The sequence below is a fragment of the Pipra filicauda genome, unplaced genomic scaffold (genome assembly GCF_003945595.2).
Source record: "Pipra filicauda isolate LSUMZ 115617 unplaced genomic scaffold, ASM394559v2 scaffold80_size11013439_pilon, whole genome shotgun sequence".
NCBI lineage: Eukaryota > Metazoa > Chordata > Aves > Passeriformes > Pipridae > Pipra > Pipra filicauda.
The window spans coordinates 8,048,400-8,061,798 of record NW_024104987.1 but is presented as its reverse complement, the minus strand read 5'-3'; the positions used below and the strand labels follow the sequence as shown (position 1 = coordinate 8,061,798).

At 41.6% G+C, this 13,399-nt stretch overlaps 1 protein-coding gene across 9 annotated transcripts in view; it reads left to right on the top strand.

Annotated features, from left to right (window-relative positions):
- TNRC6C (trinucleotide repeat containing adaptor 6C) overlaps positions 1-13,399 on the top strand; it is a 78,788-nt gene that overhangs the window by 58,052 nt on the left and 7,337 nt on the right. For 4 of the 9 annotated variants that reach the window (XM_039390189.1, XM_039390188.1, XM_039390184.1 and 1 more), the window contains 9 exons: positions 1,925-2,098; positions 3,333-3,479; positions 3,884-4,006; positions 5,180-5,263; positions 5,557-5,788; positions 7,476-7,643; positions 8,792-8,983; positions 9,125-9,268; positions 12,051-12,167. In XM_039390189.1, the coding sequence (XP_039246123.1) occupies positions 1,925-2,098; positions 3,333-3,479; positions 3,884-4,006; positions 5,180-5,263; positions 5,557-5,788; positions 7,476-7,643; positions 8,792-8,983; positions 9,125-9,268; positions 12,051-12,167 (1,381 nt within the window). The remainder of the gene's footprint in view (positions 1-1,924; positions 2,099-3,332; positions 3,480-3,883; positions 4,007-5,179; positions 5,264-5,556; positions 5,789-7,475; positions 7,644-8,791; positions 8,984-9,124; positions 9,269-12,050; positions 12,168-13,399) is intronic. The other 5 variants (XM_039390191.1, XM_039390185.1, XM_039390190.1 and 2 more) reach the window with 3 other exon arrangements.

The window sequence follows — 13,399 nt, the reverse complement described above, 5'->3', positions numbered from 1 at the left end:
TGGTCTGGGTTGGGAATGATTTTAAGTTGACCAACTAAAATACTTTTATGTTAAATGAATTGATTTCAGTTCAGTTACAGAGCACAGATTTGTGCAGCAGTTTAAATAAAAGAGAACCAAATGAATGTGAACAGAGTGTCATAAACTTGAACAAAAGCCATTTGCTGCAAAAGGAACACCCTTGTGAAGGAGTCTGCCTGGTCTAGAAATTAAATGCCTGGGTCTCCAGTGTGGCTTCTCCTCCACCATCCCTGGCACTACCTGTTTCAAAATTGAGAAAAAATAACGTCAGTGAGACAAGACTTGAATAAATTTGGGGGGCAGGGAGGGATTGCATTTCTCTTTCATGGTCAGTGGGTCTGTTCACATAGGAAACAATGGCATCTGAAGGAGAGAGCACACACCAAGCTTGAAATTATTTTCACTTTAAAGGGGGAAGGGTAGAATTGTAAACATATGTCTGTGATCTGAAGAGAAATCCTTGAACCTGTTACTGTCATGCAAGCTGCAGTTGTTTGTGGAGTGTGACTGATGTCCAGTAGAATGTAAAATATCTCAAGCTGAAAGGCCTTGGGGATATCATTAGAAAATGTCAGTGTCCCCCTCAGGATAGTCAGATAACATGTCAAGTGTCACTTTGCCTCATAGTAAAGAAACTTTTCCTTTGCATCAAAGGAGAGCTGTTGAAAATGCATTTTTCAGCATTAACTTAGAACATAAAATTCACTGAGCATGCTTGCTGCATTAGGTCATTTATTTGGGTATCTGGTTCGCAGACGGGGCTGCTTTTTGAACAAAGGAGGTTTATCAATACCTCACAATCCTCTGGGGCGTTGAATTTATAGGTTGAAATAACCAGGCTCCTCACCTGTTCAGAAAGCCTTTCCTTGCAATGAACACATCGCCTGAAAAACCCCAGTCCAGCGCATTGCAAATTAGAGATTTTTCCCTCTGCCTGTTTTTTCGGAGCCCTACTTTGTACACAGTGTTATTTGATCATGCTTGCCGCAGGCTCCCCAGACATCAAAGCACAGTTTGAGACAGAACTCGGTGCCCCACTGTAATACGAGTGAGATATCTACCTGTTTGATTGGGGATTCTGTAATTTATTTTATTTTCTGCCTTGCTGTTTGCCCCCCGTGGGGGCTGCCTCCTGTGCATCATAGCCACGCTCAGCCGTGGTTCCTTGCAGCCCAGTTATCAGAGGGGGCTCCTCCTGCCTTGCTAAAATCTGCCTCCTCCTGGGGATGTTCAGGAAGGCTGCACAGACGATATTGTCATTATTGGGTTTAAGTGGTTTGTGTTCATTGGGTGCAGTGTAATGTTTCATAGTGGGTATTAATAACTCAGCGCTATGTGAATATTAAAAGAGGCTCATGTGTCTCAGTTAGGAAAGGGGATTAGTGCAAAAATGCTTTTTTAAGAGCAGAGCTATGATGTGGAACCAAATCCAGACTGATGTTAAATAAGCTGATCTGGCCTCTCCCAAGTTCTGGGTTGGCTAAAGCGGTATGTCTGGTGTCTGCACTCCGCTGCTGAGAGTTTTCCAAACAGACAGAGGACTTCCCTGAAATGTGCTGGCTCTCTTCCCTTTGCACCTTTCAATCTGGTGGAGAAAAGAGGAGATAATCCAAGTGGGGAGAAGGCAATGGCCACATGATAGCTCTGCAGTTGGCTGCTAGAATCCCTCCTTTCCTCTGGAGAGGTGGGTGAGGGTGATTGTGCATTTGGGGATTAAGAGCAACCGAGTTAAGAAAAACAGTACCTTAATGCTGTTTCTCTCTTTCTTCTCCCTTCACTCCATGCTTCTCATTCCCTGTTATTCATACCTTTTTTTTATATATATATTTTTATTCATCCATGCCCTTTTCTGTCTCCATGGGACACTGTTTTGTGCGCTGTCGGCTCCTGGCACCGCACACAGCTCACCCTTTCTTTCTCCAATCAGGATGGCGGCCTAGTGGAAGAGCCCACTACTTCACCATTTTTGCCTTCACCAAGCCTGAAGCTCCCCCTTTCAAACAGTGCACTCCCTAATCAGACCCTGGGCGGGATTGCCTCAGGGCTGGGCATGCAAAACTTGAATTCTTCTAGACAGGTAAGGCTGTCAGGGGAGATCCAAGGTGAATTTCAGCTCTCTTGGATTAGCTGCTAGAGCCCGTCCGTCACTTCCCCAGGGAAAACGGGTTTAAACTGAAAGTGCAACATCTTTGTTCACGTGAAATATCAGTGGAGGAACTACCTGCTGTGTAAACGTTTCACCTTATAGGACATAAAACAACTGCTTAGTTTTAATTAGCCTGTTTATGACACACTTCCATTAAGAAGAGTCTGTAGTGTTGTGAATTTATATCCCTGAACCCTGGCGTGGCTCTGCTTTGATTGATGGAAATCCCTTTTTTTGAGGCATTGCAAATTGTCACACTCAGAGGCAGAGACATTGCTCTAGTTCATTTTTCCTGGCAGGCTTAATTATCCAGTGATGAGATGGGGAGAAGTGAGGGGGGCTTTATTATTCCTGCTTTAAGTATCAAGGCAGCTCATAGTTTTGCAGGTGGCAAGAAAGAAGCTGGGTCAGATGCAGCATTGAGGCAAGGGGGGTGTTTTGGCCCTTGGGTAGAACATGCTGAAAGGGAAAGAAAAGGAAAGGAGATGGGGTGGAATACTGATAAACACCATAAGACTGAGAGGCTGTAAAGGCTGTTGATTATGAAAAGGTTATTTTTGCCATCAAATTGAAGTTCTAGCAAAAGTAAAAACAACACAGAAAAATGCTGTCTGTCATTCTAGGGTGGCTCTTCTTATGTATATTCTTTTAAAGTTAGTTTTTTAAAGGCAATGCATGTCCAGTACTTCCAGCCCATTAAGCACATCTTTCTGAAAGAGAGCCTGCACTAACAGCATGTCCATTTTCAGGAGCTTTGTAAAATGATCAAGTACAAAAACTGCTTACCTAACTTGAGGTTGGGGTTGCTGTGAGTTTAATGCCTCCATTCTCCCTTCTACACAAATACAAACATTTTGGGCAGGTACTTTGTATTGTTCATCTCTTGACCCTCCAGGGCTATGCATCTTTATAAAAGCCACGTTCAACTTCAGCTGCCTTTTGTTCAGGCATCTGTATGAAGTTTTGGGGGTTTGGGATGTTGGGTACGTGGCAATCCTTGCCATGCCCGATTCTAAACCCGGTTGTCAACACAGTCTGTATGTGCTGCTTTCTTTATTCGTGCCTGTCATAACCACTGAGAATAGAGACTGCGCAGACAAGTAACATCCAGGTTATGTGTTGAGTGATGTCTTTACATGCCAGTGCCATTCTTGTCCTGCTGCAGATACCGAGTGGCAATCTGGGTATGTTTGGCAATAGCGGAGCAGCACAAGCCAGGACCATGCAACAGCCGCAGCAACCGCCAGTGCAACCTCTTAATTCATCCCAGCCTAGTCTTCGTGCTCAAGTGCCTCAGTTTCTATCCCCTCAGGTTAGATTTCCACTCATAAGTTTTCCCTTTGCCTAGAACTCTTCCATGCTCTCCTCTCCTGAGGTTTGCAGCCACTGCTGCCTGGCTGTGTCCCTGTTATCTATTTACATGTTGCATGGCTGAGATGGTCTCACATTATGTACATTACTTGTGAGGGCACATCATTGAGTTCCTTTTTGCAAACAGTGGGTGTTTCTAAGCAGTTTGTTCTCATCTCTTTTTCTGTAAATGAACTTTTGAGTATGGTTATTAAGATAACCTTGCTAATTTTTGGATAGTTCACAATACCATTTCAGGTAACAGTAATATATTCCAGCTGAAGTTTTGTGGCTCTTATGAATGGCTCACACAGTTGTCACTGTTAAAAGAGAACATACAATGTTTAATACACTGCTCTTCCTTAGGTTCAAGCACAGCTTTTGCAGTTTGCAGCAAAAAACATTGGTCTCAGCCCTGCACAGTTAACCTCGCCAATTAATAATCCTCAGCATATGACGATGTTGAACCAGCTCTATCAGCTGCAGCTGGTAAGTTAAAAGACATGGCAGATAAGCTCTAAATCAGAATTGAAGGCATGAAGATAAAATGGGGAACTGCTATCTAAATTTTTAAATGACGTGACTGATCTTCAAAACAATCAGATCCTGATTTCTTTGGTAGAGTTTCTTTTTAAAGAAACAGAATCATATTTTTTGCCTCAGGCTTTATAAATAGTCATTTGTGGAATAATTATCCTTTACAGCTGATCAGTGGAACTAAAAGTCGGTTGTCTTCTTACTGCTGTGAGTAACAGTGTATTCTAAAACAGCACTGATGTGTGTTACATGTCGATATAGACCACTGACTGACCAGTTGAGAGGTGTGTCACAACAGAACCAGAGAAATCTTGGCAGTGCTGGTCACCTGAGTTACCTGCAGAACTTTCTTCATTTGCCTCATTAAAACATAAAGTGTAGGGCAAATTTCCTTGAATTAATGGAATTAATGGTATATTAAAAATACCATATGATAAGAACTACTTATTTTTTGCAAGCATGCTCTTTTGCTGTTGTGTGAAAATTTTGTATATATATATGTGTGTGTGCATATGAAAATTTTGAGTTCGATTTTAAGATTATTTTAAAAAGAGATACTGCAAAGTCAGTATTTGCCAGGGTTAAACATAGAATTGAGGATGACACGCTAGCTTAGTTGCTGCTCTCAATGTGCTAGAGAAACTGTTCTGTTAGTAGTAACACTGTTTGATACTATTATTCATTTCTCCTTACCTTTTGAGGAGCACAGAATTATTGTCATAATAATTTAACAGTACCCAGCTAGTTGAAAAATATCGGTACGGAATTCCTTTGGATTTTGAATTCATGTGTTTCAGAGAAACACCTTGCATGTCAGTTTGCTGCCAAGCTAACCATTTTAAAATCGTGGATTTTTTTCAGGAATAAAGTAGCAAAAACGATTTAACTGCAGTGTTGTCAGAACTCAAAAAAAAAACCCCCAAAACCACAAAAATGAACACTGGACTAAAATAAATATATTATAAAATACATTTGTGACAAGGTTGTTACTTTTGCTTCATTGACTGTTTTCAGAGAACTCCAGTGTTTGTCTTTTCTATTTCATGATGTACCAGAGCAGCTCTAGCAAGCATGTTCAGCCTGTTGTGTGTGTTTGGGGCTCTGACCTCTCCCTTGTCTCTGCAGGCGTACCAACGTTTACAAATCCAGCAGCAGATGTTACAGGCTCAGCGTAATGTTTCCGGACCCATGAGACAACAGGAGCAGCAAGTATGTTTGCCTGCCAGCCCAATCCCTGCATTACTTTGGTTTCAATAGCTTAAAAAGACCAAATGACATTATACCAGAGCAGCTAAAGCATCCTTAAAACAGGAATGCAGTGAGTGACAGCAAAGGGTGCTGAGTGTTAAAGCTGTTTCACAGCGTTATTGGAGGAAAGCTCTTCACCCCTTAATACAGTCAATTCTTATTTGTAAAGAGATCCATTGTGTTATTTCACTGCAGAGAAAGAAGTCTGGTGTCTTTTTGTTCCATTGAGCATTTATTGATCCTCTCTCCTGCAGGTTGCACGTACAATCAATAACATGCAGCAGCAGATCCAGCAGCACCAGCGCCAGCTGGCCCAGGCCCTGCTTATGAAGCAGCAGCCTCCCCCTCCACATCTATCTTTGCACCCCTCTGCAGGCAAATCAGCCATGGATAGCTTTTCACCCCATCCCCAGGCTCCCGGCCTACCTGACCTGCAGACCAAAGAGCAACAGTCTTCACCGAACACCTTTGCTCCTTACCCTCTTGGTGAGTGTCCTCCCTGCAGCAGGTCCACGTGGAAAACACAGAGGGAGTCTATTTCCTTAACTCAGCATCTAAATATTTTGCTCCACAGTGTAACAAACATAAATACATAAATATATATGTTTATTAAATAACACTGAAATGCCAAAACAAAATCATGGCACTACATGCCTGTGTTTTGGCTGTGTTTAAAGTTTGTGGTAGCTGTATTTGCTCACCTGTGTTCTGCCTGCAAATAACCAGAAGACAAAATTTGCCTGATTAACTATTCACTTATGTTGCTGTTTATGAACTAAGTGTAAATTAACAGCATCATGTTGTAAAATGCACACATGTCATATTGATAAACAGGAATATCATCTGGGAAAGTCGTGGAAAGTCATCTTTCCACTGTAATCAGCACTGGTAAGGCATCAGTTTTCGTCAGTGTATTCCAAGAAATAAATGGATCAGAGTGTAGGGGAGGTGATTAGGTGTTTCAAAAACACAACTGCTAAGGAAAAAATGAAATCCTCTGCTCACTGTAGTCTAAAGAAGATTTAAGAGACATGCAAGAATCTTCAAAAATGTAAAAGAGAGCTGTGAATAAGTTTTCTTGCATGTGGCTAATGGAAGAAGTAATAAACTTTTGTTACCTCAAAGGAGAACTAGCTAAACATTAAGGATCACTTGGTTGCTTTAAGCAAAGTAGAGTATTGGAATGAATTATCTGGGAAGTTCCTAAAATCTTCTTCAGCAACCATTCTCTGCTAGATTAGACATAGATCTGTCAAATATGATTGATGTCAAAATAATCGATTGGGCCTGGAGAAAGGCAGAACAGAGCAACCTTTCAGACCTGTGTGATTGTTTGATGTATGCTACAGACTTCCTTTATGACATAAAGGAATTAATTTAATCTCTTTGTGACTCTCTTTATGCTGGGTACAATAGAATTGCCAAGCTTTATCTGCCATGCAGCAGTTAAGAAGGTAATTCTGACTGCTGTGGTGAGCTGTTATGGCAGGGAGCATCAGAAGGCAAAAGAATTTGTGAATTAAAGGCCTAAGTCTAAGAGGTTCTTATGATTTCTCAGCTTCCTGTGATCTGCTAACATTCAGGATTATATATCAAAAAAGACCCAGATTCGTGTCACAGGAGCATGTCAAAATTATTCCCTAAATAACAGTCTGAGGGAGTCTGTTCTGTGTATACAAAATACAAGCCCAACTAGTAAAATACCCGCTCTGATGAACAGCCGCTGTTTGGCCTTTAATTGGTTGCTTTGTTTGGGATTTTTAAAATGTTGTTAGCAAAATGAAGTGGCAGACATCATGAGGGTGTGCTGGGGAGACATTGGGAATATTTTGGCGTAGCCATGGAATGCTGCAAACTCTTCACTGGTTTAAACATAACATTCCAGTGCATTCTTCTGGAATGCCTTTCCTGAGACAAGTGAGGAGACTGTAAGTAGAAACACAGCTTTAATATATTATCCCTACATCTTTTTTTCCCTCCCTTTTTCAGCAAAGTTTTACCATTTTCTGAATTCATGGGAGATGTTTTGGTATTCTCATAAAATCAAAAGTTCTTGACAGCAGGTTGTAAGTGACACATATACACACATGGGTGTTCAGTAATTCCTGTAGCTAGGTTTTTAAACACATCTTTTAATTATATGATGGATATCTAATGACCTGTTTCCCCTCAGCTGGACTGAACCCGAACATGAATGTAAATAACATGGACATTACTGGTGGTTTGTCAGTGAAGGACACTTCTCAGTCCCAGTCTCGCCTTCCTCAGTGGACACACCCCAACTCAATGGATAATCTGTCTAGTGCTGCTTCTTCTCTTGACCAGAACTCCAGCAAGCACGGTATGTCCCCTGTAATCCCTGTGTCAGTCTGGTTTTTTGGGATTTGAGCCATGGTGTAATTGTAATAATTTTTCTCATGTTACTTTCTTGTGTAAGTGCTCGTAAATGGTTGGTACCGAACGCCTTGTGAGCTCGTGAGCTCGTGAGATTTTACAGATGATTTCTGCAGTCACATCCAGCAGTGCACTGAAGTGCCTGCAGCTCTCACTTCCTACATGCAATGTAGAAATGGTTTTTTCATTTGTTGAATTTTGTTGTTGAGAACCTGGAGTTCAAATAAAACAACCCTTTAGTGTCGGCAAAACAAGTCCCACAACCTCCCCCTTATTCCAGACCTGTATACCTTCAGTCCTAAAAAACTTTACATGGGCTTCCTCCCACAATTTTTCCAGTATCATCAACCTTTCCCAGCCAGTACTGTACAAAGGCACGATGGATTGCCTTTGGATTCCACCCACCCTGGAATTAGGAGCACAGACTTCTTATTTTTCCCGAAGTGATTGCTAATCTGTTTGAACACCTTTATCCCTAACACCTCCAGTATCCTGAGTCAGTTAGTCCTTTATTTCCTGTACTAAGTTTATTCTGTTGGAACATGGGGCTCTGTTAACTTTAATGTATCCTGGGTTTTGTTATGAGCAGCATGAATTATTCCTTCTATGACAAGTTTTTTATTGTGAAAGTAGCTGCACTGCTTATGCCAAATTGTTGTTTGATAGTTTGTAGGAACACGAGAACAATTTCAAGTCATCCATCCCATCAGCAATGAATGCCTTGGGAAGGATGAGATAAGGGGTTGTCTACACTGCTATTCCTCAGTATGCTGTCACAGCAAGTTCCTATTTACCATCAGTGTAATGATTTGAATTACTCAAGTCTCTTTTTGGCAGGAATTTAATGCAAATTTCTTTAACTTGAGTCTAGATTGTACCAGCAGCTCATCTCACAGCTGTAGTCCCTAGTAAGGCTTCAGAGGCTCTTAAGCCTGACTTACTGTGTTTGTGTTTTAGTTTTCTTTTTACCTTTGTAATACCAAAAATAATTAAAAAAAAAAAAAAAGAAAATAACAAAATATAGGAACTGATGAAACTCCATACCCCAAATTAGTCCTGCTCCTAAAAGAAGCCTTTCCATCTCATTCCTTGCAGGTGCTATACCTGGAGGTTTAAGTATTGGTCCTCCAGGAAAGTCCTCCATTGATGACTCCTATGGCCGGTATGACCTGATTCAGAACAGTGAGTCTCCTGCCAGCCCACCCGTAGCTGTTCCTCACAGCTGGTCACGTGCCAAATCCGATAGTGATAAGATTTCCAATGGCTCCAGCATAAACTGGCCACCAGGTAAGAAAACACAAAGCCTTGGTGTTGAACTGATGTCCTTAAAATGTACTGTTAGATTGATTTATTGCATCCTTCTGATGCACGGGGACTGCACAGAATTGTGACCTTACACCCTTCTCTTTTCTGTTGTATTTGGAACAGAGTTTCATCCAGGAGTGCCATGGAAAGGACTGCAGAATATTGATCCTGAAAATGACCCCGATGTTACTCCTGGAAGTGTTCCAACTGGGCCTACCATAAACACCACGATACAGGATGTTAATCGCTATCTCCTCAAGAGTGGAGGTAAACACACAACTTACTCTCACATCTGTGCATTCTTTCTTCTTCTCTCAAAAAATGTTGACCTCATTTGTTACAGATACAGCATATTTTTGCATGTACTCCTAATCTAATAATGCTTCTGCTCAGAACTTTCACTGACTATCCAGAAATACTTGTTTTAAATATGGGATTAAGAAGTTTCTTGTTTTCCATGGGAACGTAAATATTTTTCTGTTTGAGATGTAATTTAAACTTCTGTGGTCACTGGAAGTTTTTCCTAACCTGTAACACTTGGTTTTGAACGAGATTTTGCTCTCCACACTGCCCACCCTCCTACTTACACTGTGAAATGCTAAGAAGACACAGTACAAAAGTTCCACAGTTGTTGCTGAGGCAGCAGGCTTCTGGCACACTAATTAATTGTAGCTTTGTTAGAAGATCAATCAGCAAAATAAATTAGAGCTGTTTTATCCCCAAAACCATAAAAGAAAAGAAAAAATTAGGGGAATTGACTAGTAAACTACTATTTCCCAGTGTCATTTCCATTCCTTTTGTCTTGGCAGTGCTTACTTCAGAATAAAAAGAGAATTCTATAAAACAATCAAGCATTGGGATTTGTTAGCTAGATGTACTGGAAGTGGATCAAAAGGAAAGGTGGCTTGGTTTAATTGTGATCAGTGTGCTGAAATAGCCAAGTCATCTGCACTCTATTAGAGCACTGTAATAGGCACAGAAATAGCACAATCAGGTTGTCCAGAAGGATCTGTCAGGATTAAAAATGTGGATTTTTTTCTAATAGTTACATCTGTGGTATCAGCACAGATTGTAAATCAGAACTATCCTTGAAATGAGTGTCCAGCTCTGGGCTTGTTAATTCAGCGAGGGATGTGAGACATGAGGGGAAGGAGGCAGGGGTTTCATTGCCTCCAGCCATTTGAGTGCTCTCTTGCCAGGAAGCAATCTTTATTTATGCTGAAGGATGGAGTATTTTTGTGCATGAATAATGTTGAATTAACTTTCAATGACCCAAGTGTGCTTCAAGGGGCAGGCAGAGTTTGAAGTTATAAGAAGTACAAAGATGTAATTCAGTGGCAGCTCAAATAGGGTTCACCCAAGAAATACTCTCTTCAGGCCAAAAGCCTACACCTACAGAGCTGTACCTCTAAGTCAGATGATACCTAATACAGGGCTTCCTGTTTTAGAGAAGGAACACTGGCTCTGCTGGTGTATAATCTGCTGGTAGAAGAAATAATTTGCTTCTTGGAGAGGGTCAGCAGAGATGGTCTTTGCAGAAATAAAAGAGGCCCTAAGGAACTCAAACCTTCTGCAGAGCAGGGACTGTTGGGGTCCACCTGTGCTTCCTTTCCTCATTAGCTTTTTCATTTGGCCATATAATCTTAATAAAAATATAGTTCAGAATCTGTTTCTTTGTGCTCATATAACCCAGGGGGTTTGCTCTTTGGTAAAATTGCTTGTTGCTGTCAGTACCCATCCATATGAGACTGTGGCTTTCATGGGAAGAGCCTGTCTTTGAACACTGCAGCCTAAAGCACACAGATTGTATTGACAGAGCTGATCCCCATTTAGAGGGTTAGGCTGTGGTGTGCCATTGGAAGCAGGCAAAACCCAAACTTTTGGGTTGGTTTTTGCTTTGCCCTGTTTGCTAATGAAGCTTTGCAGGGTCAGCTACTGTGAGCTGAGAGACATAGCCACAAGGAATCAGGACCAGTGTCAGCTCTGTAGGCTTTTGAATCTGCTATAATTCCATCACTCCTGCCTAGGGAATAGATTATTTCCAGAGAAGGCCTGATACAGAGTTATTTTGCTTCAAACTTGATGTCTGTATTGGTGTCCTATGGAGTGCAGGGAGTGTGGTGAAGGTGAAGTTTGGTGGGTTGCTGTTCCAGTTGAACAGACAGCCTTTGTTTTTTATTGAGCTGTGAGGGATGAGTTTGTCCTTTTACTTCCTCCCTTCTCCCTCAGTACAGTGCTCTTTTCTAAAGAACTCACCTATTTTTATTAGTCAGTTAAAGATGTTTCAGTATCACAGTCCATCTACGTGTGACAGGAATGATAAGTCACCCAGGATACACATTTGATTTTGTTGGTGGCTGGAGAGAATACTTCCAGCTCTTCTGGTCTTTGTAATGAAGATTTTTTTTATTTTATGTTCAGTTTCTTTCATTTGCTGCCAGCAAGGAAATGTATTCTTAGATAGCTCCTCAGATTGTAAATGATTTACTGAGGTAGTTTCAGGCTATTTCATTTATGTTATCAGTTGAAGAAGAGATTGCTAAAATATATCCTTACTTTAGTGAAAGTCTGCAAAAATTTAAAGATGTTTGTGGGCATTAGGATGTAGGGAAAGTACTTACCTTGAGTAATTTAGGACAGATCACCCCTGGTAAGAGGTTAGTTTATCATATGCATCTCTGCTCATCTACAGTTGTCATTACCTAAGTCAGCTGGCAGAGGACCTTGATAAATGAAGCCTGTTCCTTGAGACTAAACAGTTTAACACTAATTTTTTTGAGTCACATATCTTAAAGGAAACGCAGAATTTGCCTCCCTCACAGGCACTACTCCAACTGCTACTGTGCCAGCTTTCTTCTCTTTCCTACCAAAGACTTCTGCTTCACTGTAACACACCTTCAATAACATTTCATCCCTAGCCTTCAGAGACCAGGCTGATTAAGGAGAAATGCCTTTGCATGGTTTGTATTTGCACATAACAGATTTGCTTATGTCACACCAAACATCATTATGCCCATCTTTCTTAGTTGCTTCTCTGCTGGTTCTGCAGGGTCATCCCCAACATCATCTCAGAATGCCACGCTGCCTTCATCGAGTGCCTGGCCGCTTAGTGCCTCCGGCTACAGTAGCTCTTTCAGCAGCATTGCATCTGCACCTAGCATTGCAGGTACGGAACTGGCCTTTCTACTTCCACATCCTTCTGCATTCTCAGCAAAAGGCCCTAGGAGGTGCTTTCCCAGTGGTTACAGCACTGCTGCCAGAGACAGAAGCGTGTTCTCAGTGCTGTGCTCGGTGGGCAGCTCTCCCGGCAGCCCTTCAGCGGGGAGTGCTGGAGGGTGTGCCTGGAATTGTGCTCAGGAAAAAATGTGGTTATTCCATTTGGTGCCATGTGCTGTCACTCTGTATTGGCATCAAGATCTCTGAGGAGGAATGTTGTCTAGGACCTCAGCAGGAACACCCCTGCTAGACACTTTCCAGTAAGAGCTGATGTGAAAATTTTGTTACTAAACTCACTCTTAAAAGTGAAACATCTTCAGCTCAGGAAAAGCTTTAGTAGTACCTCCAGGACTTAACTTTGCATGTCTCTGGAGGGGTTGGGTTTCTTGGGGCTCTTAAATGTCTTTTAATAGCCAAGCCAAAGCCTGATGCTGCCCCATATGACTGAGCTTGTAAGTGGACTAAATAACTGCCCCGTTCTTTTTAATGAGCTCTGAATTCTGGAGTGTATCTCTGCAAAGCATGGCAACTTCGCTTGCAAACTATCTACCTAAATATCCAGTTTGTCCCATTATAAAAATGTGTTGGGGCTGTTGTATGGATTGGATTAGCATTTTCACTGAAAACCCTCCACTTCTCTGGATGAAGGAAGGTGCAGCCTCCAGGTCATACTGCAGAATGCGAAACGAAAAGGGGTTGTTTGGAACGTTTTCCTCCAGTGAAAGGAAAAGAAAGGAATGGCTTGCTTTTCTTTATCTGCCATGCATTTCTGCTTTATTTGCTTCTTATATTTTTGCAGTGTCATCTAATGTTTGTGTTACCCCCATGAGAAGTAGTGACATAGCAACATCTGGTCTGTGGTGATGTGCATGTGTCGTGTGCCACGTCACAGGCTGAGCTACTCTGAGTTCTCCAACTCAGACTTGCTCCCTTCCCTCAGACCATTTTACACTCATTCATGTCCTCATCATCATTGTCAAATTGTTTTTGTTGCTACAGTTTGCGAGAAGATGGGAGAGTGGTTGCCCTTTCACTTGAATTGTTATGATTCAATATAAAATCATTGAGTTAAATGATTTAGATAAATGGAGGCAGTCTGGGGAGAGTGTGTGTGTATATAACTGAGGCTGTGACTTGGCAACAGGTGAATTTGACTTTAGGACTGATAAAAAAAACCCTCAC